The 26,317-nt window shown below is 39.3% G+C and overlaps 1 protein-coding gene across 1 annotated transcript in view; it reads right to left on the reverse strand.

Annotated features, from left to right (window-relative positions):
- The window catches only part of AGPAT5 (1-acylglycerol-3-phosphate O-acyltransferase 5), a 48,914-nt gene extending 24,067 nt beyond the window's left edge, over positions 1 to 24,847 (reverse strand). Inside the window, exons 1-4 of the mRNA XM_030448143.1 lie at positions 24,367 to 24,847; positions 11,516 to 11,585; positions 11,069 to 11,184; positions 5,942 to 6,031 (exon numbers count right to left, since the gene is read on the reverse strand). Coding sequence (XP_030304003.1) covers positions 5,942 to 6,031; positions 11,069 to 11,184; positions 11,516 to 11,585; positions 24,367 to 24,585 — 495 coding nt within the window. The 5' untranslated portion in view covers positions 24,586 to 24,847. The remainder of the gene's footprint in view (positions 1 to 5,941; positions 6,032 to 11,068; positions 11,185 to 11,515; positions 11,586 to 24,366) is intronic.
- Positions 24,848 to 26,317: the final 1,470 nt, after the last annotated feature.

A 26,317-nucleotide genomic window follows, 5' to 3' on the forward strand; every position in this document is an offset into this window, starting at 1 on the left:
ATGAGTTCTCAAATCATTGTACAGGTAAAAATTACCCAAGTATTGGCGTATCTGAGTGTAAAATTACATACCCAAACAGAAGCAGTCAAATTTGAAGAATTTTCCGTTTGCTTTTAAAACAGAACAGAGGTTTCCATCTCTCTCTTTTTTTGTGTGTGTCTTGCATAATCCTCCACATACAACATTGATGCAAAATATCACTTAAACAGTAAAAATTTCGTATTTGGGGTTAATCTGCAGAAGAAAAGCCTATGGCCACACACAATAACTAGTGTGGAGTTGTGCAGCAAAACCCTACTTACTGTGCCTAGACTAACAACTCAAATTGTTATTTTTGCAGAAAGGAATCTCAAGAAATATTTGAAAGAAAAAGAGAGAATTTACAAAACAGTCCAAGAAGGATTATCAGTGAGTACAGGGAGACACCAGCAAGTCGGAGGGCACATCATGAGAAGATTCAAAGTTAAATAAAACCTGAGAAAGAGATACGGGAATATATCTGTGCTTCCCAGCATCAAAACATCAGTGTGCTGGTATTTGCAGTTAATAATTGCAGAACAGCTCAAGACAATGCAGAATACAAGAGTCAGTAAGCAAACTCTCCAGAATCACCCCACAGTGAGGAAAGTTGAAAGATGTGATAAAATGCAGAAGAGGAAAGAAACCTAGGAACTTTGCCAACCAGTGAAGGCAGCAGGAGCTCAAGAAAGGGGAGGACTGAGTACTTAGCATAGAAGCTAGCATGGGAAAAAGGGGAAAAAAAACCAGCCACAAATTAAGAATGGCAAAACCAGTGTGAGTAGAGGCAAGCAGAGAGCAAAGGCTGAGCTCCAAAGAGCCAGCTAATGGCTGTTAACAGGTAATAACAGAGCGCAAAGTAAGTGCAGCACATGGGACAGAAATACCATACTTGGTACAGGGATCAGCACTTGAAAGCATGCAACAACATTACCAGTCTTCAAAGCAGATTAAACAGCCACTAAAAGCTGATTATACAACAGAGAATAGTATCTACTTCTCTAGTCCTAGTGTGCTATACAAAACAGGGTCTGAAATTATACTTTAATTATTCTTGTAAATCTCTACAACACAAGAAGCTGAACAGCTTTTTTTCACTAGGATCTGAATATAACTGAATTGAAAGCATATCAATAAGACAGATAAGTGGCCTTTGCTTTAGAGCTATAAATTTAGCATATATAAACCTAATATGCAGCTCATTAGGACTACTTAACCCAAGTAAAATTCTTGAATGTAAACAGATGTCCTACTTATACCCACGTACAGTGCTGTACAAGACAGATTCTGACAGTGCAATTCAGCCTAACAAAATCTACTTGTATGACTGGCCTTTCTCTTTTCCCCTCGCAGGCAGCAGAACCTAAATCCTTAAACACTATTTCCAAAGATTTTAAGAACTACAAATCTCTAAGATTTTAATAGCTAAGCTCCCCTGAACTTGGATTAAGAACTGCTGAGTTGTATGAGCATTTTAGTTGCCTAGAACAGTAGGTGCAGCTAAAGAATTTTTTATACAGATTTTTTCATGTAGGGCAATTAGCTACACACCTTATCACAATGACTGCAAATGTAGTGCTTCAAAATGACAGAAAATTCTGCATTACTGAAGTCTCTGATTCATTAATACACCAATTTTAATCCAACCAGAGTAGCTCTCTATGTTTAGATCCCTGGTATTTTCATGCCTGTGTCTGTATAATACACTTGCTGTCTCTCATCAGTTTGAAAGCTGCAATGAGTGGGTCAGGATTCATTAAGTAGAATCCTACTGATTCTTCTGGAGCTAGAACACAGGTATGGACTACCTGCAGAAATTACCTCAGAGTAATGTCAGCTGACTTGCCAAAATCCACAAATGAAATTAATGGATGATGATGACTGTTTTCACCCAAACAGCAACTCCATTCATTTCCCCTGTGCTCTTAAGGTCTCTCAGGAACAACAACAACAACAAAAAAAAGTAAGGGCAGGGAGAGGGGTCTGCCTTACCAAGGGGAGAGTAGGGGGAGTCCTTGAGATAAATCAGAGTACCACAAAATATGCTGGTGTGGCTGGAGCAGTGGAAAGGGACATGGGACACAAGGCAACACACAAGTCCCTGGAGTACAGAACAAACCTGGTCCAGATACCATAAATAGCAGACAGCAGTGAAAAAGAGAAAATCTGACTGAGGACAGGGTGTTGGAGACACCCTGTCCCAGAGACAGTAACTCCTAATGCAGAATAACATCAGGCATCAAGAACTGGTAACTACTGGCTTAAGATATCTTGCATTTACTGTGCTGTTCCTGGGTGGGTACAATTAAGTATTTTTCTTTTTGAAGTACAATGCTTTTAGTTAGTTTTACTATTACACTATTTTCATTAACGTATCCTGGCAATAAGATTCACACCTGCATCCATTTAGAAATCTGCCTAAAAACTATGTTCCTATGTTCCTAAAAACTATGTGAACAGAATAAAAAACCATTAGCACTCAGATCAATATCTGGAAAATGATATGGTATGAAAAAGCATATCTGTATAATTAGGAACGAAATACAAAAGGTGATGTGAGGAAAGCAAACAAGGACATCTGGGATTTACAACAAAGTTGTCAGGAATTTCTATATTAATAACTATATGACAAAATATTTACATTAGCCTTTGAGCAGTTTTATTAATGTATCCGTTTCCTCTAGGTTTTTGCTGTTTGATTGGCACTGCTTCACAGGACAGACTTATTCTGTGCCTGAACTAACGATGAAAACAAAACACACAATAAGCTGAATATTGGATGTACAGGGGGTTAAATCCCTCATCACAGAATGCAGTTTTTCCTACTCCTGATGCATGATAAGAAATATGTAACATTTTCAGCTATATTGTTACACTGAGAAATACTTTTATCTTGCTATGGCTTACATTAAGGCAACATTCAAACAAAAGGGTCCTTCAAGCTTTGTGATAGTATCTGCTGTCACAAGACCCAAGATTGCAAGTTGTAACCAATCAGACAGTTTTCATGAGAAGAAAAAAAAAATTATAGTGAGTTTTACCATCAAAAGGCCCACTGAGGAACAATCTGTGTGTATAATTCAATGACAGTTTTGAGAGGCAAGGTAATTTCCAGAAATAATTAGGAAAATCTATTAGTTCAAGACCTCCACTAAGAAAACACGTTCAACAGTGTTTCAGTGTAGCACAGTGTGTATTTAACACTGCTGTGCTGCACCTGGGAAGAGGGGTGGAAAGGACCCCAAGCAGAAGGACAGGAAAAGGGGCTGTGTTTAAGGCAGGCAAATGAAGTCGTAAGACAAGGTGAGCAGGGAGCACCATGTGCTTCACTGTCCCTACACAAAATCAAGCACACCAGCTCACTAATCCAGTTCTATTGTGAATATGAGGTGCCAAGAGACAGCTTTATTTTTTCCTGTGTTCCACCATTGTGTTATTATTCATTAAACAAAGAGCCACCATGTGAAATGAGGCAGTGAAACAACTAAAGGCCTTGCTATGCTACTCAGAAGACTGCTTCTGCCTTCCTACACATCCTCAGTTTTTTAATGGGAACAGAGATGGCTCAAGGCAGACAGAACATTAATCATTTGGATTCTTTTGTTTAAACTGCATATGAGGAGAAATTGTAAATAACAAAATGACCCTTAACATAGATTCCCATCCATCTCCTCTCTATTGGCATATAATTTTTTCCTTAGCAGCTGAAAGGCAAGTTTTTTTTCTAACCCTGTGTTTGGCTCAGTAAATAGGCTTCTGACAGTTTTCTTTTTTGTAAAACTTAAGTATCATTCCCTATATGGTTTGAGTGAAAGAGATTTAAAATAGAATGCATGTCTGCAGCAGTTACATTTATTTCTCTTCTATACTGCCACCTGAGAAATTGAGGAAAATGGCAACAACTGCCTGGTGAGCATGTCCAGGTTCTGTGCTCCCTTCCAACACTGAACCTCCAGACAGTCAAATTACACCAAAAAACAAGTGTACCTAAGTGGTCTCGAATTCTTTTGGCAATAGCTTAGATAAGTTAGGTGTAGGTTTTCAATCCACATACAACTGAGGAAAGAGGAGAAAAATTAGTCCAGAAGAAAAAACATCTGGATTTATTTATTAATCATGTGTAGACATCCACCATGGAAAGGAGAACTCACAGTAGTTGCAGCTTTAAGGAAAAGCTTTATGCTTAAACCTCCCCTTACATTCCACTTGCAGTAAAAGCACCCAAGAGCCTGTCCAGTCAATTTATAGCACTGCAGCAACACTGAACTCCATCTGTAGGTTTCCAAAGACATGAAGAATTTGATGAGTTTCTAGGCACACCTTCTTAAGACTGTATTTAAAAAAATCCACATTTCTAGAAGAGAGACTCATTTAATAGTGAGTTCAAATCAATACTATTATCACAATCAAAACCTTACAACTACAAGACCACCCAGTATTTTATAGGGTGCTCAGGGAAGCCAGAAAGCCAGACTCAACCAGAAGCCACCCCTTTGACTAGTAGGAACCCATGGACCTATGTAGGAAAAACACCCTGCTGGGATATTTCATCCAGCCTAACTAAAGCAAACTTAAGGAGCATTCTGCAGAGAGAGGAACTGTTCAAGGGGAGGACTACAGATATGTTTTATACATTCTGTAGTATGCCTTTGTTTATTATATTACACCACAAGTTTTACAGATAGTAGAATCTTTGCCACAGACATACAGAAAATAACTTGATGCAATGCAACCTTTTCACATTGCAGGACCCTCTGTAGTAATGCAGGAAAAGTTACCACTATTGAACATGACCATCTTCTCCATGTGGACATCATTAGACATTGGAAAGCAGTTTACTTGTCATAATGTATTTCTGGCCTTTGTAACTTACTTACTAAAAACTTGAAATAGATCACCTTAATTAACAAACCCACCCTGTTAATACTAAAACATAGTCCAAGACAAAATGAGTTTGAGTACTGCCTTAAAAAGGGACACTAGTCGTTTAAGGCTCCCAGTAGGCATTAAGCCAGTTTACTTTTTCAACACAGACACAAGCACAAACTTGAATACACTATCTCCAAAAACTGGAAAAAACCAAACCCTAGGACCATTATGAAGGTCAAAAAACCCAATGCATTCCTTTTACTGAAGCCTCAGCTTATAAAAGGTTTGCCACTTACTATCTGGAGTGGCAAGTGCTAATCACATAATTTTAAATCAAACGGAAGTGTAACTGTTCTGTATCAAGTCTGGGTGAGATGGTTTTCTTTAGTCTAGCCAAAAAGGCAGAAAATATTTTAATGCACAGCAAGTAATGGAAGTGAACCACAGTGACTGTAACCACTGAGCCACAAACCATACAGGGAGTCATGAGAAAAGTCACTTGGCACCAACAATCATTCTTCAAATGGAAAATTATGAAAAGTTGTTTTTTTGTTTGGTTTTTTTGCTTTTTTTTTTCTCCTCCAGGCATAGCAGACAAAGTTACTCAGTTCTAAGATAGCACAGCCATTAAAAATGATTGATCATTGGGATGACTAATTAAGATTTGGTAAGATCAGTGCTTGACTTTCAAAAGATCAAACAACAGGTATTCTACAAAATTATCACTCTCACAAAAGCATACAAAGTAGTCAGAATGTAGTCCTTTGAAACACAGACAATTTCTCAAGGAAAGTGCTACAAGTTCTAAGATTTATTCCAGATACTCGCTGTCCTCTAGAGACAGAATCATTAAGTTAAATGACAGAATCAAAAGTTAAATTAGAGGCATCATTCTAACCACAGAAAGTAACTGTTTAAGATACAAAAAAAAAAAAATGAATCCATGACTGCAGTATTCTAGTTTGTAGGTTTCAGGCATGGTTCATTTCTCCTTTGTCATTAAAAATAAATATCAAGCAAATGAGGAAAATGGTGAAGGAAGGTAAAATCTTACTGGAGTCTCAGCTTTCACCTGGGCCCGCAACTTCTCTCTCATTTCTTTTTCATTGAATTTGGCACTTCTTTTTACATAGACTCCTCCATGCTAACAGAGAAAAAAAAGGAAAAAAAATTAAATATTTCAGTAGTTTAATGTAGAACAGTTGATAGAAGAACAAACAAGATGAAAGTGACAAGTCACCTTTTATGACTCATGCTGCAAATTGACCACAAGATGTTTTCTCCCAGGATGAAAGCACCTGAAACTAATTGTACATTTGCATGTACTTAAGTATACAAAATCTGTTTAAAAAAAGATCAGAGCTAAAAAAAGCCCAGAATGTAAGACGTGTGAAGCGTCTTGTTTAAAGGTGCTAAATAATTAACCAGAAGATGGCATCTGATCCAACTCCAGGGATCTATCTATTCTCAAGAAGATTGACAAGCACCTAAACTTGTATACAACAAGGAAAAATCACACAACTGAAGCTAGTCACATACCAGTCCTTATAGGTCTGGTTTTAACCTTAATTGAAAACCTTAATGGTTTTCAATCTTATGTGCACACTCTTCATTAGAAACTAATACAAATACTGGATTTACAATTATCTACCTCCACACACAAAATGTACAAATGGCACAAGTAGCAAGATCTTTAAAACTTCCATGCACTTTAATAGAGAATCAAACTTCTGACAAAGAAAGTTATATACTGAGATAATTGAATAAGCAACACAAAATCTTCAGAAGGCAAGAAAGTTTATAAAAGTCTTTTGTCTGAAAAACGTTAAAAGAAGTCAGACCATTTTCTGGAAAAGATTCATTTTATTACTTGTTCCACACAATTTATCACAAAAACTACAGTTAAAGGACTATGACACACAAAGGAAGAGGGTGATAAAGAAGTAAAATTTGCATCATAATTTCCCTCATTATTTTATCTACAGCATAGCTAGTAAGAGGATGTTTTAAAAAACATGCTTCAAAATTAATTACTGATACAATGAATTCTGAAAAAAAAAATAGCTTCCAAATAACAGACTTCTGCTTTTAAGGTAAATTGTTTTCATGGGTTTTCTAACCAATTCCTTAACTTGATGAAACTCTTCTCTGCCCACCCTGACTGTTGGCACTAGGTTTAGTCAGATAATTTCTGCCCACTTATGGTTTTATAAATTCTTAACTGAAAGGTGACAGTGAGGTTAAACCTACTAACAGCTGAACCTCACTCAAATGTTTTGTCCTGGGAAAAGATATAGTACATTATAGAAATGGGTAGGGTCAAGGGTGCTGGTGTGTGTGGGGGCTATTACTTTAGTTTCATGGCATAAACAAGAATAAAGTCTAGAGGGGGCTATGCAAAGTGTTTTCTGCCTTTGTGTGCAGAGATAGCCGTGCATCTGCTGCTTAGCTGCTGGTATTTCACATGACTTTAAGCTGGCCTTTAATAAGCTGAAGCATCACTATCAGCCCCATGCCACAAGCAGTTGACCAGTCCTCAAAAGATAGCAGCATGAACAAAAAATGTTCCCCCAGCTGTGCAGACAGCCATGTGTTATCTGTACACTCCACATGTAAGAAAGTGTTTAAGATCTGCCACTATTAAGAGGCTGTGCAGTGTTATGCTGTACAGATACCACAACAACCACTTTCAGTAACAGCAAACTCAGCCTGGTGTGAGAAATAATGCATCCACTATACAAGACTTGAATGTAATTAGTAGGTCAACATTCTGTATGAGCTCACCTTGGTCAAGCTTTGATAAATGAGCTAAGGCTGGAATCAGGGTTTTTCCTTATTTATCAAATTGCTAACCAAGTGCAGCAAACTGGGAAAGCACCAAACCCCCTTTTCCCTGTTTGATTTGTGACCTCGGAGAAATCAAATTACTGATGTACAATTTGCTTAGGGTCACCACAACACCAAAAATAGGTTTGATGATCCCACCTCAGACTTTTTAATGCTCAGAAATATATTGTACTTCTCAATTATATAGGAGTAAACAATCACTTAGTTGCCAGTTTTATAAAAAGGAATAGCTCTACCTAATAAATCAAACCTGGAACATAAAAGGTTAATCTAAGTGGTTCTTTTCTTTTCTTGCTATTAGATAGCTGACTCCAAAGAAGAATGCTAGTTATGCAATTGTATATAGCTCAAATTCCCCAATTTGTATTGCATTTCCTTTTCAGTAAGAGATCAAATATATGAATGTTTTTCAAAATAGATTTCTGGAAGTGCTGTTTTTAAGGTTATAATTTTTTCTGCTGCACTTTAAAAGCCCCTCTCTCAGTCAACAATGGATTATGTTTACAAATACACTTCCTTTGTGCCTGAATTTCGCTCTCCTGGACATCCAGACCACGTTTATTTCCAAACAGGATGTTTACCTGAGGTAGGGAATATGAATTCCGTGAGCATGGCGTAATTACGTGGCTCTGGAAACTTTTAGTGGAGTGTAAGTGACATCACTGACAGAACATCAACAGGAAGGGCAGGAAGTGCTTTATGTTTTTGCACTGTTTGGTGTGATAAAAACAATAAAAATACCTATTAGCTTGCACTGCAGTCCTGCTGCATCCCGTCTTGTTCGTTTAAACACACACGCACCACCACTGTTGGTAAGCCACCTTTCATTTGTGTCATTGAAATAAATATGTTAAAAAATAGAGATATGACAACCCCCTACTAAATTTTGTAGTAGATTTATGTTTTGAGGAACCCACAGCTGAACAGATTTTATTTATATGTTTTGATTAAAATTGTAGGCTACATTCAGATTAATTTCCACAGGAACTTTCTTTTAACAGTCAATATAGCAGTCAGGAAAGCGAGCACCAGATATTCCAGATAGCAATAGTAATTTTCCAAAATATTAAAAAAGAAAATAACTTCTGGATAGTTAGTCATAGCAGATGGAATATTGTCATCTGTATTTTAACTAAAGCAGACTTAAATCATTACCAATGTAATGACTACAGGCAAGGACAAAGAGCAAAATATTTCCATGAAGCACACTAAGCGCTTGAGTGGAAGAAAACGGTAGAGAATCAGTCATTAGTGGGGACAAACAGTGGTCAACAGAACAGTCCCTTTTACACCAGTAGATACCCTCACGACAGTGTGAGACAATCCATACTAAAACTTAAGGACTGGGACAGCAAACCCATGAACAACAAGAAATTGCAAACAGTCTTATTTTCTCTGCAGCATACTCTCTTCTTAACATAATGATTGAAGAAGAAAGGATGGCAATCACCCATGCTCCAGCCCAGATTTCTACCCAACTTTGTTTAAGGCACTGATCCAGAAGACAACAAACATTTTCAACCATCAAGCTGAAAACAACACTCAACCTGGATCTCCCGGTATCTCAGGAGACACTCAATAACTCTTGCTTACTGAACAGACAGTAGGATTCTCAAACATTACCTGTGGCATAAAACAGTGTGGTAAAAGACTGAAACAGTTCACATCCTAAATGGGCATCTTAATGGCATGATGCAAGACTCTGAACTTCTGTTCAAACTAGGTAGCTGTGCCCAAGCAAGAGGGCTGCATCTGATTGCTGGGAAAGGCCACTGTTAAAGGTGCTTCCTATTCTATAACTATTCTTATATTAATTAGGCAGTTCATGGATCTACTACCTACTGTCACTCAACACTCTCTAAATGTAATCCAAACCACATTAGCTCCTTGGAGGCAAGGTTTCACAGTCAACTGCCAGACAAAGGCTATTCTTCTTCCTCCCCACTTCCCAGCCATGGCCATGTACTCAACACTTTCCCCTTTATGCTGGTTCTAGCAATAAACTCACTTGACTTAGAGATGCAAGAGTGCAAGGGATGAGACATAGAGGAACATGCAGTTGAAGATGAGGGACAGAGTAAAGCCTCCTAATTGGACATGGAGTTATCTGCTCTTCATATATTCCCTTACAAACTAATACATAGTTCAAATGATAACCAGTGTAGCATGTATCTCAATATCCCCTATCCTCTTGGACAGGGATGACCTTCAACTCAATCAGTCTAATTCTATTAGAAGTATTTTTCTAAGTGTTTTGGGTTTTTTTTTCCTGTTTTTTTTTGCCTGTCTGGGAAGGGAAAGGAGTGATCAGAGAAGAGCCAGAAGCCAACAGAGAAAAATTTTATCAAACAGGCATTTTGGAACAGTTACACAAACTTTAGTCCATTTCTGTTCTAACAACTGAGATAAATACTGAGATCAGAAGCCATTTCTGATCACCTAGCAAAACACAGAAATACTTCCAAAGACATACCCTTCCACATTTTATTTGTATAGAGAAACAGTTCTGCTTTCAGAAAAAGCAAAGAACATATATGACAAATTCAGATAGGATTTTAGGGAGGTAAATGCCATTCACACTGTTCTCTACCATTTTAGACTAAAGATCGCATCCACTCAGGATGTTGGCTGTGTAGTGAATATGGCCCACTGTTTCTTCAGGAACTGCATAATTTTGAGTCACATCAGGTTGAGCTCTCAAACTAAAAGGAGCAACAGGAGCATTATGTATGAAGAAAGTAAAAGGTAGTGACAGAAACAGTTAGAATCAGGTTTACAGTGTTTTTGTTTAACTGAATTCCAAAGCAAAACCATCAACACTTTTGCAGAGGCTGGGAGCTGCTTTTCTCCACACTATACTAAGGTCCAATTTTCTTCCTCTTTTGTATTTTGCTGAAATAACCAAAACACTGAAAAATAAGTACACCACAGCAATCAATTTAATTCAATTTTAAATTAAATTAATTTCATTTGCAACACAATAAATACCCCCACCTCATGCATAAGAAAAAAGTCAGTTTACCTCTACTCCTAAGTGGGGTTTTGGATTTTAAAAAGAACAAAGTTACAGAATATTCTGAAATGTTTCTATCAGTCTTTACAATTGTAGTAATAAACATGATTCATAAAAATTATTAATTTAAAAAAATAAAGCAATTCTTTAATCATCTTCTCTTAAATAAGATACAAATCTGATTGAAATCAGCCTTTTTCACCATCAAATAAACAAGTGCTGGCTCAGAACTACAGCTTTACAACACATATGATAACTGGAAGGAAAGTGTATCTCGCATATTTTATCCACACACAAAGAGGGAAAACTGTATGGTCTTACCTGTGAAAAATACCACCCATACAGTGGAAGCCATTTTAATCCATCTTTCAAGACATATCGGACATGCCCAAGAGCATTCTGTCTAATTGCCAGCATGTCTGCAATAATCCAGTCAACTGCAAAGACAAAAGCCCAAAATATTTCGTTCTACTGCATTTTAATTGCCACTGGTGAAACAAAAACTGCACGTTTTACATAAAAATATCATTAAAGGTTTCTGAACTAGAAGTTCTTAAGTTTAAATTTTGCTTTTTAATGCAAGGCTGTAAAGACACAGGAAGCAGATAAGCTATTAATAGCTTATATAAGTATATATAAGCTTATATAATGCATATATAAGATATATGTAAAAATATATTTAAGTATTAATATATGTATATATATTTATTGTTATATAACAGACAAGATAACTCTCTAAAAGTGCTAAGACAAAAAACCCCCACAAACCTGTACACTGATGATTTGATAAATATATTACATTTTCTTTATTTTTTGGCAAATCCCCGTAGATTATTACCTGAAAAAAAGGAAGAAAGAAATACAGTATTACTTTTTTAATTTTCATAGCATTAGGCTGCAATGTGATGTCCAACACAGTAATTACCTACTTACTATGAAAACTATCAGCAAGGCAGCACTATAAACACAAGAACACTCCAGCACTCCATCAGTAACCATCATGCATGACTTACCAACAAAGCTGTGAATATTAATTAATGAAAGTTTAGAAAAAGCTACCCTGTTGCTGTGCCTCAACCCTAGACCTGGATCCATGCAAGCTGACCTACATGCACAAGATTCCTACATTAATATAATTAAAGGTAAAGAGGCACCATAGACATCCACAAATCCCCTACTTAACTTTATACATCTAATGAATAAGACATGCTTTAGCCAGACACTTAGCATTCAATCTAAAATGGCAGGTTTTCCTGAATTAGATCAAGAATGAAATCTCAACCATTTGTCATGATTTTAACCGTTAAGAATGAACAAAAAAGCAAGAAATTGTGGGGTGTCTGCTTTTTTGTCCATTTACATTAAAGTAACCTTGTAGTTTTCTCCTCTGGAGGGGTAACTGCCTATCACTGAAATCATCTTCTGAGAGCATGACTACAAAGCAACATGCAGTAGTAATTCAAGTTAGTTTGTAATATGGATTCATTCCTTTTGTTTCAAATGTAAAATGAGAAATTATTAAACCATTTCACAGAATCACAGAATGTTTAGGTTGGAAGAGATCTCCAACATCAAGTCCAACCTTTGACAAACACTACAGCCAACTGCTAAAACATGTCCTTAAGGACCAGGTCCAAATGCCTTTTAAATGCCTCCAGGGACGGTGACTCTACCACTATCCTGGGCAGACCATTCCACTGCCTGACAGCCCTCTCAGTGAAAAAATATTTCCTAGTATCTAGCTTAAATCTTCCCTGGTGCAGCTTCCATCCATTTCCTCTGGTCCTTTCACAGTTTACTAAGTAGAAGAGGCTTAACATTCAATTTGAATTCAATTTGAATTGAATGATTCATGCAGTCAATTATCTTCAATAAATATTTCCCTTATCTAATGAAGCTTAGCTCTTCCAGACAGTACATTCTAGGGTAGCATACTCCAAGAAAAAGAGGAAAGCAAAATCTGTCCTTGACACTGCAAGAGCTGCACAACACAGGGTTTGACAATATATAACTTCAACTTATAAAATTGCCACTTTAAAGCACAAAGCCAAAATCTCAGTGTAATCAAATCCACAATTCAAAGCATTCACTCATGACTATTGCATGAGTAAAAACAAATATAAAAGATAGACCACGTGTAACTGTCTGCCAAATGTAACAGTTAATCTGTATTACTTTTTATTTCAATATTGGATCTTGTTCACTTTTTAATCCCAGAGGAACACCCACTCATTGTTATTGTAAGCAATTTCCATGTACCACATGAAGTTTTACCATAACACTTATGTTTTTACATGCAATGGACCAAAATTTGATGTGTTTATGATAAAGCACATAGCCATATTGCTCTACAGAACTAAAAGAAAAGCCCAACTCTATCTTTGCCCATTTACAATTAGTTCTCACTAAACACAAAAATTGGGATATTTTATTTCAAAGCCAGTGAAGGAGTGAGAAAATCTGGAAACAACATTTTGTTTTCGAGATGGCTCAGCCTAAGTGAATGCAACAGCTTTAACAGCAGCATCATTCATTCCAGCACTGCCCATTTCGATAATCTCAAGAAAAGGTTTATAAAGGTCATGAAAGGCCAGCAAACAGCTACTGTCGTGTTAGACTTTCACAGCTAGGAACTGAGAACTACAAAGCTAAAATACAACTGTTATGGCAACTTCCAACCTACGCTCTCTAGAGGCTTCTTCATTCCACAAGAGACACCTCCTCTATGAACAGCCACACAGTTCTCCTTCTGAGAGTGAAACATTTTGGCTTTATTGGTATATTTCTGGAAATTTTCATCGACCTTACGCAACAGAGGGCTAACATTTAAGAGCTTTGAAATCTGTAGAAATGTTGTCACCTTTCCTCTAAGATGATGTGTGAAGAATTCACCTGGTTGTGGATAAGAAGGAGATGAGTTCCCTCAGGGCAAGCCTTCAATTTCTGGCCATTTGATGCTTTTAAGTGAACCAGAGCAGCTCATGTGAAACGATACCAATTCCCTGCTTCTGTTTGTAGCTAATTCTGCAGAATGCCCTGCTGCACAGCCCATGCAGCACTGACTGGCTCCTTCTCAGTCCGCTGGTGCAGTGCAGGCAAGCACCTGAGTGATTTACCACAGACAGCAATGCTGAAACAAGTGCCCACAGTGCCAGGTTTGTGCACTAGATCAGAGGAGCTGGGAGACTCCCACCCCTCAGAACAGTGCCATTCTCAGAGTCTGCAGAGCACCACAGGGGGGGGGGGTCTTCCCTTCTGCAGGGCACTCACTCACAGGGCACAGCACCAGGCAACTGGTGCAAGACATCCTTGGGAGGCAATTTTCACTTTCCCAAGCTAACATATCTGGTGTTCCAGATACTATTCACAAGTCTCCAAATATGTATGCCACAGCATATACATATTCTGCCTATGCATCAGCTTCAGACGGAGAAACTAAATGTCCTGTCCACCACAATGAACCAAGTGACACCTTCTAATCTGAACAGATGCTGCTTTGCTACAAAAAAGAAAAGTCACAATGAAGTCAAGTAAAGATAACAAGTTAAAAGGAAGAGCAACATAGCAAGCCTAAGAAAGGAGAGATTTGAGGGAAAATAGCTAGAGATTTACAGTCCAACTTTGCAAACATTTACTTGGGTACAGAATATTAAAACAAGTGCTTTTAGCCATGTTTTGGTTGTTTCACAGCCCAGTTCACAATAATGGGTAACACTGTTGGTATGGGTCTTTCACATAGCAGTGCTGTCAAATTCAATCCAGTCAGACCTCAAATAAAAGAAACTGGATGTGAACAGATTCCCTTCTGTGGGAAGGCTGGTACCCAGCTCCCCTGGAAGCCATGCACAGAACTGCTCAGCAGCCACAGGACATACCTCAGTGTGGTGGCCAGAGAAAGCTCCGATTCACTGGCAGGATTATAACACATTGCCTGATGGAAGGATTTACTAATTCAGTGATAGGCTGATCCAGGCATGCAAATGGAAGTTCCTGGGAGATCTGGTGACAGCAGTTTCAGCTTCCCTAGCAGCCTCCGCTTACTCCAGTACAACATATTAAACTATGGCTGCACGAATGAGGTAGGTCATGGAGCTATGTGGAACAGCTGTGTATGGCTGCCATACCTGAATGACCTGTAATCTGCAGAGATTCACTGCAACAAGGTGGATGGTCCCAATTCAGAAATAGTTTTATTTCTTGCTTATGAAATCTGCACGTAGCAAAGAAGATTAAGTAGATCATTTAATCACATCCTTGCCACATCAGCTCAGTAAACAGGGCTGTGACAAAAATAACTCGAGGTAAAAGTAATCACACTATCAGAGGACCAGCTTGCAGGTCAACTGGTGACAACACCAAGATCCCAGATTATCTTACTATGATAACTGGATGTGGCTGATAATGGGAGCAGTTCAGGGGCTGACCTCTAAGCAGATCCGGCATTTCTGCTTCAGTAACAGGAATGCAACACAGCTGGCTGTTGGTGGTAAAACCTCAAATCATCTCTCCCTGTCTCATCACACTCGTTCTTAGTTCCTCTGACTTCATAACCCTCCTCCCTCTTCATTCAAAGAAGCCAGGTGTGAACTGCAGAATGGTGACACAACCAGTCCTTTGAGCTTCTAGAGAAAGTACCTCAGATCACAGAATCTATTTACCCTGCTTGACAAGGCTCAAGACAGGATACAAATGTGGAACTTGCACTTGGTGCTGACAGATTTATCAGGTTTTCAGATGTTCTACTGAAAGAATTTCAAATGTTTAATTTTCTTCACAGGAGAGAGAAAAGGAATTTTATTTGCATTTAACAGATACGTGTTTCACATGTTACAGCTTAAGAAACATGGATATGATAGAAAGTGAAAGGACTTCTATGTTTTAGTTTTGAGTTGCTTTTTCTCTAGAACTGCAAAACAAATTTAAAGTTTACCTTTAAATATCAGTTGCTAAAGAAACCTTTAGGTCACATACAGTTTGTTTTTTTTGTTAACAGTCAAATTATTGCCACACCTCATAGCCATATTAGTTAAAGATACCATCTGCTTAATACATTGCACAAATCTGAAATCTGCTGCTCAGGCTCAGCATCAAACCATAAAATCCCAATGCAACCCATTTCATTCAAACAGAAAGTTCAATCAGCATGTATTTTACTGGGGTCCAGTAAAGGAGACTGAGGTCTGGAAAAGACTGCGAATACTATATGTAATCAATTTTTTGTAAACTTATTAATTTTCTGATTGAACCAGAAAGAGATTTTTTTTAAAAATACTGTCATTTTATTTCTTTATTGTAGGAAGAATGTATTAGTAACATATATGGAGTATGCAACATTGAATCATACCATCTGATGTTAAGTATGAAAACATCTGAAGTTAAGTATGAAAATAAGTTTCCACAATAGCAAGTGTGTCAGGGAAATTTCAATTACTTCACACTTATTTGAACAGTCCCAGACAAGATTCAACAAAAACACTCCAGCAGTTACCCATGGCACCAGAAGCAATTGCTCTTGACTTCCAGAGGAGCTCAATGCTGCAGAAGATTCACAGAAACCGTGATACTGAGCCTGCCATCTTTGAATTGCCATAAGCTAGCCCATGGGAAGTAGATGTGGATCTCAAATCCTATCCCACCCTAACACTGCACTCCCTGCTGTCAAATGGTACATCTTTGGAGAGGGGAGGCTCTCTTCTGAAAATAAACTGCTGAATTTTTCCCAAAGAAGTGGTGGGTATGTATGTATGTATAGAGAACTGAACTAATGCATCCTGTAAACTGAATTTGTGCTCAAGCATATTATGTTAAAGACAGGTACCAATATTCAATCTTCAGAATTCAGTTTTGGACTTTGTTTAAGTAGGGAAAAAACAAAGAGTTAAAACCTTTTCTGAAGTTCCCAGTCCTGTCAGGATGTGTAATTGCCATTTGCCAGTACTCTGTAGATTCAGAAGGTTTGCTTCTGGATTCTGACCAGGGCTATACCTGGGTTGGGAACTTTGCTTTAAGCACACACAATTACCTCATTCCTGTCTGGACTCCTTAGCTTAAAAAAAACTTTTGAGGGGAAAAAAAAGGGCACATGTATAACTTAGCTATTTCAGTCTTGTTGAAAGAAAAGTAGTGGGATTGTCATTAACATTATTCTAAGACTTTGGCATCAAATTCTGAATAAATCCAACTTGCAGTGCCTAAATAATTTGCTGTATCTTTCTGCAAATGACTTGCTTTTGATTACAACACAGTTCTAGGCTAGGATTGTGGTTATGTTCCACAATTACAATAAGTCAATTTCAATTTTTTTAATCCCAAACCTCTTTATAGCTTAAATTCAAATTGACAGAACAAAGATTAAAGAATAGTTTTTCCCTGAGAAGTCATGCTTCCTTGTAATTGCAGTGTCAAAGTCCTTGACATCTGAGCCTACTTTATCTAGCAAGGAAAACTGAGGAAAAAAAGGATACTCTGTAACCCTGAGGTAAATTGTTTGAAATAATTGGAGTCAAATGTTTAACTATGAATAGAAACTTCTCTTAGCAAGAACAGTGTCTGATGGTGGAATACCAGGAGAAAAAACTTCTCAATTAACAATCACCCTTACATAAAGTACATATTATGTAAGAAGGAAAGGGCATGGAGGAGCACTGTAAAACTCCACGGCCAAGTATCTACAAAAACACAGTTAAATGCAAAAAGAGGAAAGTGAATAAAACTCATTCAGGTTAAAAAAAACAACCAAACAAAAAAAACCCAACCTAAACCGAACAACTAAAAAACACAAAAGAACTCCATAAACAGAATAATAACAAAAGAAGAAGTAACTTAAACAGTATTGATAAGTAAAATTTGTATTTCCAATTGCAAGAAATTATGCAAACCTGTATTAAGGACTGTATCTTAAGATAGTAAAAAAAAATAATCTATTTTAACAATTGTTTTCTAAATGAAGACATGAAACTCTAAAATTTGCTGGCTAAGTACTTGGAAACAGAAGTTAAGTGCTTTCAAACATCCCCTTGGACTTAAGGTTTTCCTACCTGACAAATACTTGACATTTTATGATTTTCTTAGATATAGGTAGCTAATTTTAAAAAATAAACATACATATTGGTTTTAAATTACAGACAGTATTAATAAGGACTCTTAAAAAAAAATTAAAAAATCACAGAGTTGTGATTTGCCAATCTGAAAGCACATCCTAAGAAAATCTCCACACATTCTACTTTATGAACCCAGACAGCAGTAGCTCATACTTGATTTCTAAAATTGCTAACAGATTTCAATTTTGATTTTTTAAAAATTTTTTATATATTCAACAACAGATATGAGATGATCAAGACCAGCATCGAATATGGAATCTCCCTATACAAAATTCTTTTCAGACTGCCCCAATGACAAAGCTGCAGCTTACCAGAACTCTAGCTGGGATCCTGACAAACCACAGTCAAAGGACTTCATTTTCACCCTCAAAATGGTCGCCAAAGGCGGACAGAACAAAAACTAAGATATATGCAAATGTATCTTTTCCCATACCTAAAAGTGAATGACCACAATGCTTACATACCTAATACATCTATTTTTGCTGCCTCACACCAGAGTTGAATGCAAGAGTCTAAAATTAGGCACCCACCTCAATTTGAAAGCTGCATCCCTCAGGCTTAGTAGGTATCACTTAATTTCAGCTACAATAACACAGAGGGCTTTGTTGTATACTATAAAAGACATTATGCCTTCAGACAGCTGCTCCCCCAATCTCTAATGAGGTGAGCCAGGGTAAAGCATCTTCATGGAGCAGCAGAAAGATTTAATTATAAAAAAGCTTCTTTCAAAAGCCTGCCACACAAAAGGGATTCACTACATTCTCCAGCTTCTTTTCACAGCTTGGCACAGCAAACTTTCTATCACCTTTGTTTCATTAGCTTTACCACTGCAAATAAATGACAAGTTACTAAGATTGTGACCTTTCAGCATGCTTTTTAACAGCTGACATGGTTTTGCAAAGCAGCAGCAGCGTGAACTGGTGCTGAGAGCTGCTGCTACAAACTACACTGAATGAACTATGGAAGCACATCAGAGGCTGCTCAGCTGCCACCTGAGCTGGGAGCTTTGCCTGGTCTACAGCTCTGCACCTTCCTGCTCAGCTCCCATACCATCCCAGTACTCTCCCTCTCCTGAACTGCCAGACTGGGAGGAATTCTCAAGGGCCTCAAGCACAGATTCATAAAACCAGACACAGCAAAATGCAATTGCTGACACTTTCTTTCCAAACACAACTGGAGAGGGTGAAAAGTGATGTTCCCCTTTGACCTTCTGGTTAGCATTTGCCTGCCTGGGAAATGGGTCCTCACCTTGAGGAGAGTCAGACCCTGACATCTAACAGAATGCAGCTAGAAGAAACACCTTAACACTGCCCTGAAGAAACCTGGAGATGAAGCCTGGTTACGATGCCCCCGTCGCTGTGGGAAAGAACCAGGTTCCTAAGAGATGAAAACCCACCTCACCAAAAGCAACCAGAAGCACCTCCCTGGCATGAGTATGCTGCAATTTGGCCATTAAACTTGCACTGCCTCTTTGCTTCCCACCTTCATCTTGCTGGATGGCTGAAGAGCTTCAAAAGTGAAAGCAGGAAATAAGTAGATAACCTTGTCTCACAAGGCTGCTGTCCATAGAATAAAGATGGGCACAGAGCTCCTCTTAACCTCACTTCCAATGCAAACTGTGGCCAGGGGCTGGAATGGGCATCCATCACAAGCTCAGACACCCAGCACTCTCATAGATTTTGTAGGAAGCCAAGACATTCTACTCCTTTGGAAAGCACCATCCAGGAGTTCAGAAGCACAGTGTCGCCACAGCGTTTTAATTTGCTCTAATCCTAATTAGCTTTCAACCTTTTTGAGATGCTGCAAGTCCAAGCTCCAATATCAATTCAGAAAGCATGTTGCATTAACAGAGATCTCCCATAATTTCTAAAATTACTGTCAGAAACTCAACAGCTGTGCTGAACAACACTGAGGCAATATCTGATTCTCACAAGTCTTCCAGAGTCCTGTAATGACAATGAAAACCAGAGTTTTGTACTGCCTTTAATGAAAGCACCACTTTCAAAAACTCCTATTCAGCAGGAAGTGGGGGTAGGGAAGGGAGCTGACTCAAGCACTGAACAAAACCCATGCACATTAATTCAGTCACGGATTTTATTCAATTGTCAAAACCTTTCTGATGGAAAACGAAACTTTAGGAAGCAGCCCTGGTAATGATTTTTATATTATTTCTTTACTGCCATTCAATACAAAGTATCAAACACAATTAAAACTAAAAAAAGTTGAAGAACACCGAGTCCTCATCTGATCCCTAACATGTGCACAAACACAATAGGCATTAACTTCATCTCTAACAGCAACTGGATAAAATGTGAAGGGTCACAAAGATGACAGCATTCATCACACTCAATTACTGAAGTCTTTTCAGCCCTTCAAACATCCTCATCACAAAAATATTGGTAACTATTTTGGTTTTCACATTCTACAGTAAGATATTTACTGTCTGTACAAAATATAAGAGATGCATATTCCCTAATACAGTGAAGACAAAAACAGTAACATCACCACACAGTTCACAAGCTACTTGATTTAGAAACTTAAGGCCAAATCTGTCACTGCAAGCAAATGCAAGTTCTCCAAATCACCGGAATTGTACCCATTTGTGTCAGTGACAGCTCTGCATCAGCTTTGGCTTGTTGCTGATAAAATTAACATGCTTTACTCTTACTACACACTTTACATAGAGTTCAAGCAACTTGTGTGTATTCTTCCTAGATGAGTATTGTAGCAGTTTTGAAGCTTGCAGCAGGACAGGTGGGAAGCAACACAATTTGCATCAAAAGCAACACAGGGCCAAAGCAAGGCTGTTCTCTCAATGCCACTTTCCAACAGACTTTATATTTTCACTCAGTTTCTCATCCTGGAGACTGCTGAAGAGTATTGTCAAAATGCCACATACAGATTCTAATGTATTTATGGCTCCTTAATAAAATCAATGGAGACCTGCTAAACTGCACATACACGTTTATAGAAATGGCATGTTCTGAGTTGCTTCTTGTGATCTAAATGATGGTTCTTCAGTTTTCTACAGCTAATTCTAACATGATACTCAGGAAAAGGGCTAGTTTTGGCAATTCACTAACAGAATTCTAAAACTATTGTAAAGCTTAAACTAATTCCATCTTAGCTCAAGTTCTCTTAGGCTCTGTAAAACAAATAGTTTTGGTGGCAAAAACTAGATCTGACCCAAAATTTAAAAAGTGAAAATATATACAGCATAAGAAAGTAAACCTTGGCAATCACTTCATGAGCCACTCTCTAGAACAAAAACTCTCAGTAAGACTTCAAAGCAATTATAACTCTGTAATTATTTTAGACCTTAAGTCAAATACTTTAGCAAAAGGGCATTAGTCTTTCATGATTTTCTATCATGCAGATCAGGAGAATTTGCTGCCAAGATAAAATTACTTCCTAGCACAAAATACAATTTTTGTTCTAATAAACTTGGCTCAAAACATTTGAGTCAGGAAGAACAAGAAAAGAATATGCTTGTTTGTGCATAGGGTATAAGGGGAAGATAGATTTAGATGCTTGCTGGACTAACAGATGATACACAGAAACATCACTTCCTGAGAGATAAATAAATAAATAAATATCAAGATGTACTAGTATTTCATTCAGTCAAAACAATTTACTCTTTAAAGGCCCCTCTCACATTATTGGGAATTTCAGCAAAATTATTACTTTAAGATCAGACATCTCATATATTCACAACTATCTTAGAGTGTTATTATATTGAAAAAACAGATATTGAAAGTGGAATATATCAAAGAATGATAAACAGTACATAAAATCAAAGACTTTTTATTTAGGGTAAGATAGTCACAGTGCTAAGAAAAAGGCACTTTCAGTAAGTCACTTAAGCATCTGTATAATCCTTATTACTTCAGTGAGATTACACAACAAGTTCCAGTATTCTGATGGATGAGAATGCTGGCCTCTCATTCATCCAGTTACAAAAAAAATCAATTGCATAAATTAATAGGCCTAAAGGAGATGCTGAATTCTTCCCTCCCATGGCTATTACAATGACTTAATACTGGCTGGTAAAGCCCTACAAGCTGCCTTTCTGAAGCCACACAAGTTTACATTAAGTAAACTTAATGAAGCCACATCAAGTTTAATGATGCTACACTTGTGCTTCTAATTACATGCCTTAGAACAGCCAGTTCACAGCAGCTCTCACGTTACCATCCCAATCTCAAACACTCAGGAACATGCTTAACCTTCCACTGGGAGTTTCAAGTTAAACGTGTTCAGTGTTTGCAAAAGCAGATCTGAAAGGCCATCCTGTTTCTCCTCCTTAATCTAATGGGGGATATATTCCAGTTAAATGATAAATTTTAAGGATTCTACCTCTTACCTCTTCACATATGTACCACAATTTTCAAGTTTTTATTTACCTTTCAGTCTCAGTTACAATTTTACTTATCATGTGTCATACCACACTGTTGTGTGGTCTCTTACTTGGTTTTGTTATCCTTTATTTCAGCTTTGCACATATACTCTCAAGGTCATCTGTTGCTTTGTGTGACAAGGCATCTCCATTCTAGTACTGTCCTAAGTGATCACCTGTACTGTTTCACACACACCAACTTTTTCCTTGGTGTGGATGAAGTTTTACCAATGCAATAAAACAAAACAGATGCTAACAGACAATGGCTGCCTTATTGTTTCTTTTGGTTAGCATTTTCCCCTCTGTATCATTATGTCCCAGACATTTTTTTTAAGCAAGTTCTTATCAAAAGTTCCAAGTGATCAATATTCTGCTCCCCCTATTTGTAGAAATCTTGCATAATTTCGCTATTACTATTCATATCTTGAGTTTTGCATCTCATTCTTAGAATGGACTGAATTAAACTATTACACTTTCAGCAGCTAACAACTAAGGTGTGTTACTACACATCAAGGTATCTACACTAAAGGTGCAACATTAAAAAGAAGACAGATAAAACAGCAAGTACTTAATTTTTGAACTACTGCTTCCTCTTTTTTTTTTTTCTTTCTTTTTAATTAAAAAAGCATATGTAAATCACAAGATAACTTATTTGGACAAGATGCCAGGGTGAGTTACAAGCTGAATCAAAACCCAAGTATCACTAAAAGAGTTCACTTTTGTTTTTTATTCATTCCATTTTTCCTGAAGTCAAACTGCAATTCTTCTATCTCTAGCTGGCTTTAGGGTTTTCCAGCAGAGGTGCTATGAAGTGAGGCCTACAACTGCAGGTTGAGTGAAAATCAGGGTAGACCTAGCCTTATTTTAAAGTAAATGCTTAAGAGCAGACAAACGCTTTTGCTGTATATATGAAAATATGAAGGGCTTATTTGTACCAGCTCTGTCACCTATCAGTCAACGTGTAAGCACTTGTTATTCTTTATTCTCAAGCATCTACAGCTGACACCATCTTCAAACACACTTCTGTATATTCAGACAACTATGAAAGTCAGGTTTAGGCACACTAGGTCATTTATGTAATTTTTTTTTCCATGTAGAATTAAGTCTCCTTATTTACTTTTCAAATTATTGAAAAATATGTAAACTTTCAAACAATTAACACCATGTGATATAAGTGAAGTATTATTTGAATTATCCCCCTGGTCACTCAAGAATGGCCTCCAATTCCAACTCAGTCACCTGAAACCTTGTACTCCACTTTCTGAGATACTGAATAATCACAATCCATGGCTCATTCAAAATTTAAGGGCCAAAGATGATAAGGGGTAGACTGCAACAAAACTGAGAACCTGTAATAATTTGTAGGATACATAACCTATTAAAAACTTGTCCATGCATTAAGTACATTCAAGCTGGATAGCAACTTTTTAGAAGTCACAGGACAAGAGGTAATGGTTTCCAACTGAAAGGGGGTAGACTTCCATCTTTCCCTTGAGGGTGGTGAGACACTAGGAGAGGTTGCTCAGGGCTGTGGATGCCCTGTCCTTGGAAGAAGTGCTCAAGGCAACGCTGGACAGGGCTTTGAGCAACCTGGTCTAATGGGAGGTGGCCCTGCTCATGGAAGGCTGGTTGGAACTTAACTATTTGATCGTTAAGGTCCCTCCGACCCAAACCATTCTATGATTCTAGTTTTCTTATCTGCTGCCAATTTAATACTACAGATGTGCAACACAGGCCACGGGGTTCAAGCGTAAAAGGAGGCTGCCACTCGACTGCTGACAGAGCATGACCACGGCCACATCCCTTCTGCTTTCCCGACCTGCAAAATGAACACAACACCAATACTCCGTGAAAAGCATCACCAGAGGTGCAACAGCGGCTGCCAAACGAGGCTCTCCTCTGCGGATCCGCAGCCCTCGCCGGTACCCGCTGCCGGCGGACCCCACATGGCGGCGGGCGGGCCCTGCGCGGCGGGTGAGCTGCGTGCTGCCCGCCAGAGCGGCCTGAGGAGAGGCCACCGGACCCCGGGGACGACACCACCGACGGCGGCTCCCCAGCGCCTGCTGCCGCTGCCGCCGGCCGGAGGGACGCCAGTCCGGAGCCCCCCTCCCGTCCAGGCTCACCTGCACGCCCGTGTAGTTCTCGAAGAAGAAGAGCACCATGCTCTGGTAGATAGTGTAGAGGCGGTCGTCCACCTCGCGGTAGAAGCGGGCGGGCAGCACGGCGGAGAGCAGGCGCCAGGCGCCCCAGGCCAGCACGTAGGTGGGCGCCGTGCCCATCATGACGGCGGCGGGCAGCACGTAGCGCATGGAGTAGGTGTGCAGCACCAGCGACAGCAGCATCTTCCCGCTGCCCCCCCCCCCGGCCTCACCGGGACACCCACATGGGCAGCGCGCTCACACTCAGCCCGGCAGCCCTGCTCTCCGCATCGCCCGCCGCGCCGGGAAAACCCGTCAGGCGGGCGGAGAAGCAGCGGCCGACGACGACGGCAAGGAGGAAGGGAGGGAGAAAGGCGTGGAAATGGGCACCGGCTCGGGCTCACGGCTCCCCCCGCGCCGCCTCCGCCACCATATTGCCCGCTCGAAGGAGGAGCGCCGCCGGCAGGAAGGCGGCCCCGCGGCGGGACTTCCGGGAGGGGCGGGCGGCAGCCTGGCTCCGCCCCGGCGGCGGCCCGAGGGGGTGCGGGTGTTGCCAAGGATGTCCCGGTGCTCTCACTGGACAGGACTTCTGTGAGGGCTCTCCAGGAGCAGGTGTAAGGCGCTATCCCTGTCCCTCGCTCTCCACAGCCGGGTCCGGCATGGAGAAGTGGCTACAGGATTCCCCCGGGGCGGGAGTGCGGGGATGCTCCCTCGCGGTGGGACGGAAGGCTCCTCTGCACCATGCGAAATGAGGCACCCGCGCTTATAGTCGACTGGTTCTAATTAGCACTAATTTTAACCTGTCATAGGTTAGAATGAAATTTGTTCTCCTTCCCCCCCCCCCGCTTCAAAATTGGAGCACTAAGAAAAGTGTACTTAACACTTTTGCCAAGTACAGACACAGGGTTGGGCAGGGGTCTGCACACATTTGGCTTCTACCAGTTAAGAGTTTTGACTGCCCCAAGTTCTCAAAAGACCAGGCAGCTGCCTGCGTCGCATCCTCTGACCCCAACTAACCAGAGCAGCCAAAAGCAGCCAGATGCACCAGCTGCTTTTGAAGAAAGCACAAGTCTTGTAGAAAACAACAATGTAATAACTTTCCCAGAGGGAGTTTTTCTTACTAAACTCTAGTGAACAGTGAAGTACTTATTCCTTGGTTTTAGAAAAAAAGTTAATCCTTGAAGCTTGTGAAGACCTCATTGTTTTAAAAGAAGTGGATGCTCAATACCTTCTGCTAAGATCTGTTTCCCTTGCCAGGCTTTAACTGGGACAAGCTTTGTCCCTTGCTGTTGTTTACTTCATGCTTGCTGTTTTTCAATGTGTGTTGAAAATTGTATACTGAATAGTTCAGCAAAGACCAGGGGAATAACAGGTTGAAGTACTGAGGCAATGTTCTTTTCAGATGACCCCTAGGGTCCTGAGCACTGTAGTAAGAACTAGTGTTTGACATCCATCGTAGCTTCTCTGTCCCTAAAGAGACTAAATGGTCTTTATTTCCTTCCCCCTTCAGAGAGGGAGGGGAGGACAGGTCATGGCAGCTTTTCTGTCAGGGTTTCCCACTGTCATCAGTGCATACATTTCTGTCATCAGTGAGTAACTGCATATACTACCTTTAGCTCAGGACTACCAGGACACAGGTGCCTTCCCCATAATGATCTCTTTTGGCAGGGAATTTTTCTGCTCTAAACCAGGAAAATCTACACTGAATACAAAATTGAGGTGAAAGTTTCTGTTCTGTGATGCCTGTGACATGGCCTCATAGAAAAGAAGGTAATTCACCATGATATAGGAAGGAGAAAGGAATCCAACACAACACAGAGAAGGTAAAGCAGAGCAGAGGCAGGTATGGAGGAGCAAGTGCTCTGGTGTGGCTGGAATGGCAGAATGGGTTGGAGATAAAGACTAGGATTCAGAGCAACTATGTATGTTTGTTTAA

This window comes from Calypte anna, chromosome 3 (genome assembly GCF_003957555.1).
Source record: "Calypte anna isolate BGI_N300 chromosome 3, bCalAnn1_v1.p, whole genome shotgun sequence".
Lineage (NCBI taxonomy): Eukaryota > Metazoa > Chordata > Aves > Apodiformes > Trochilidae > Calypte > Calypte anna.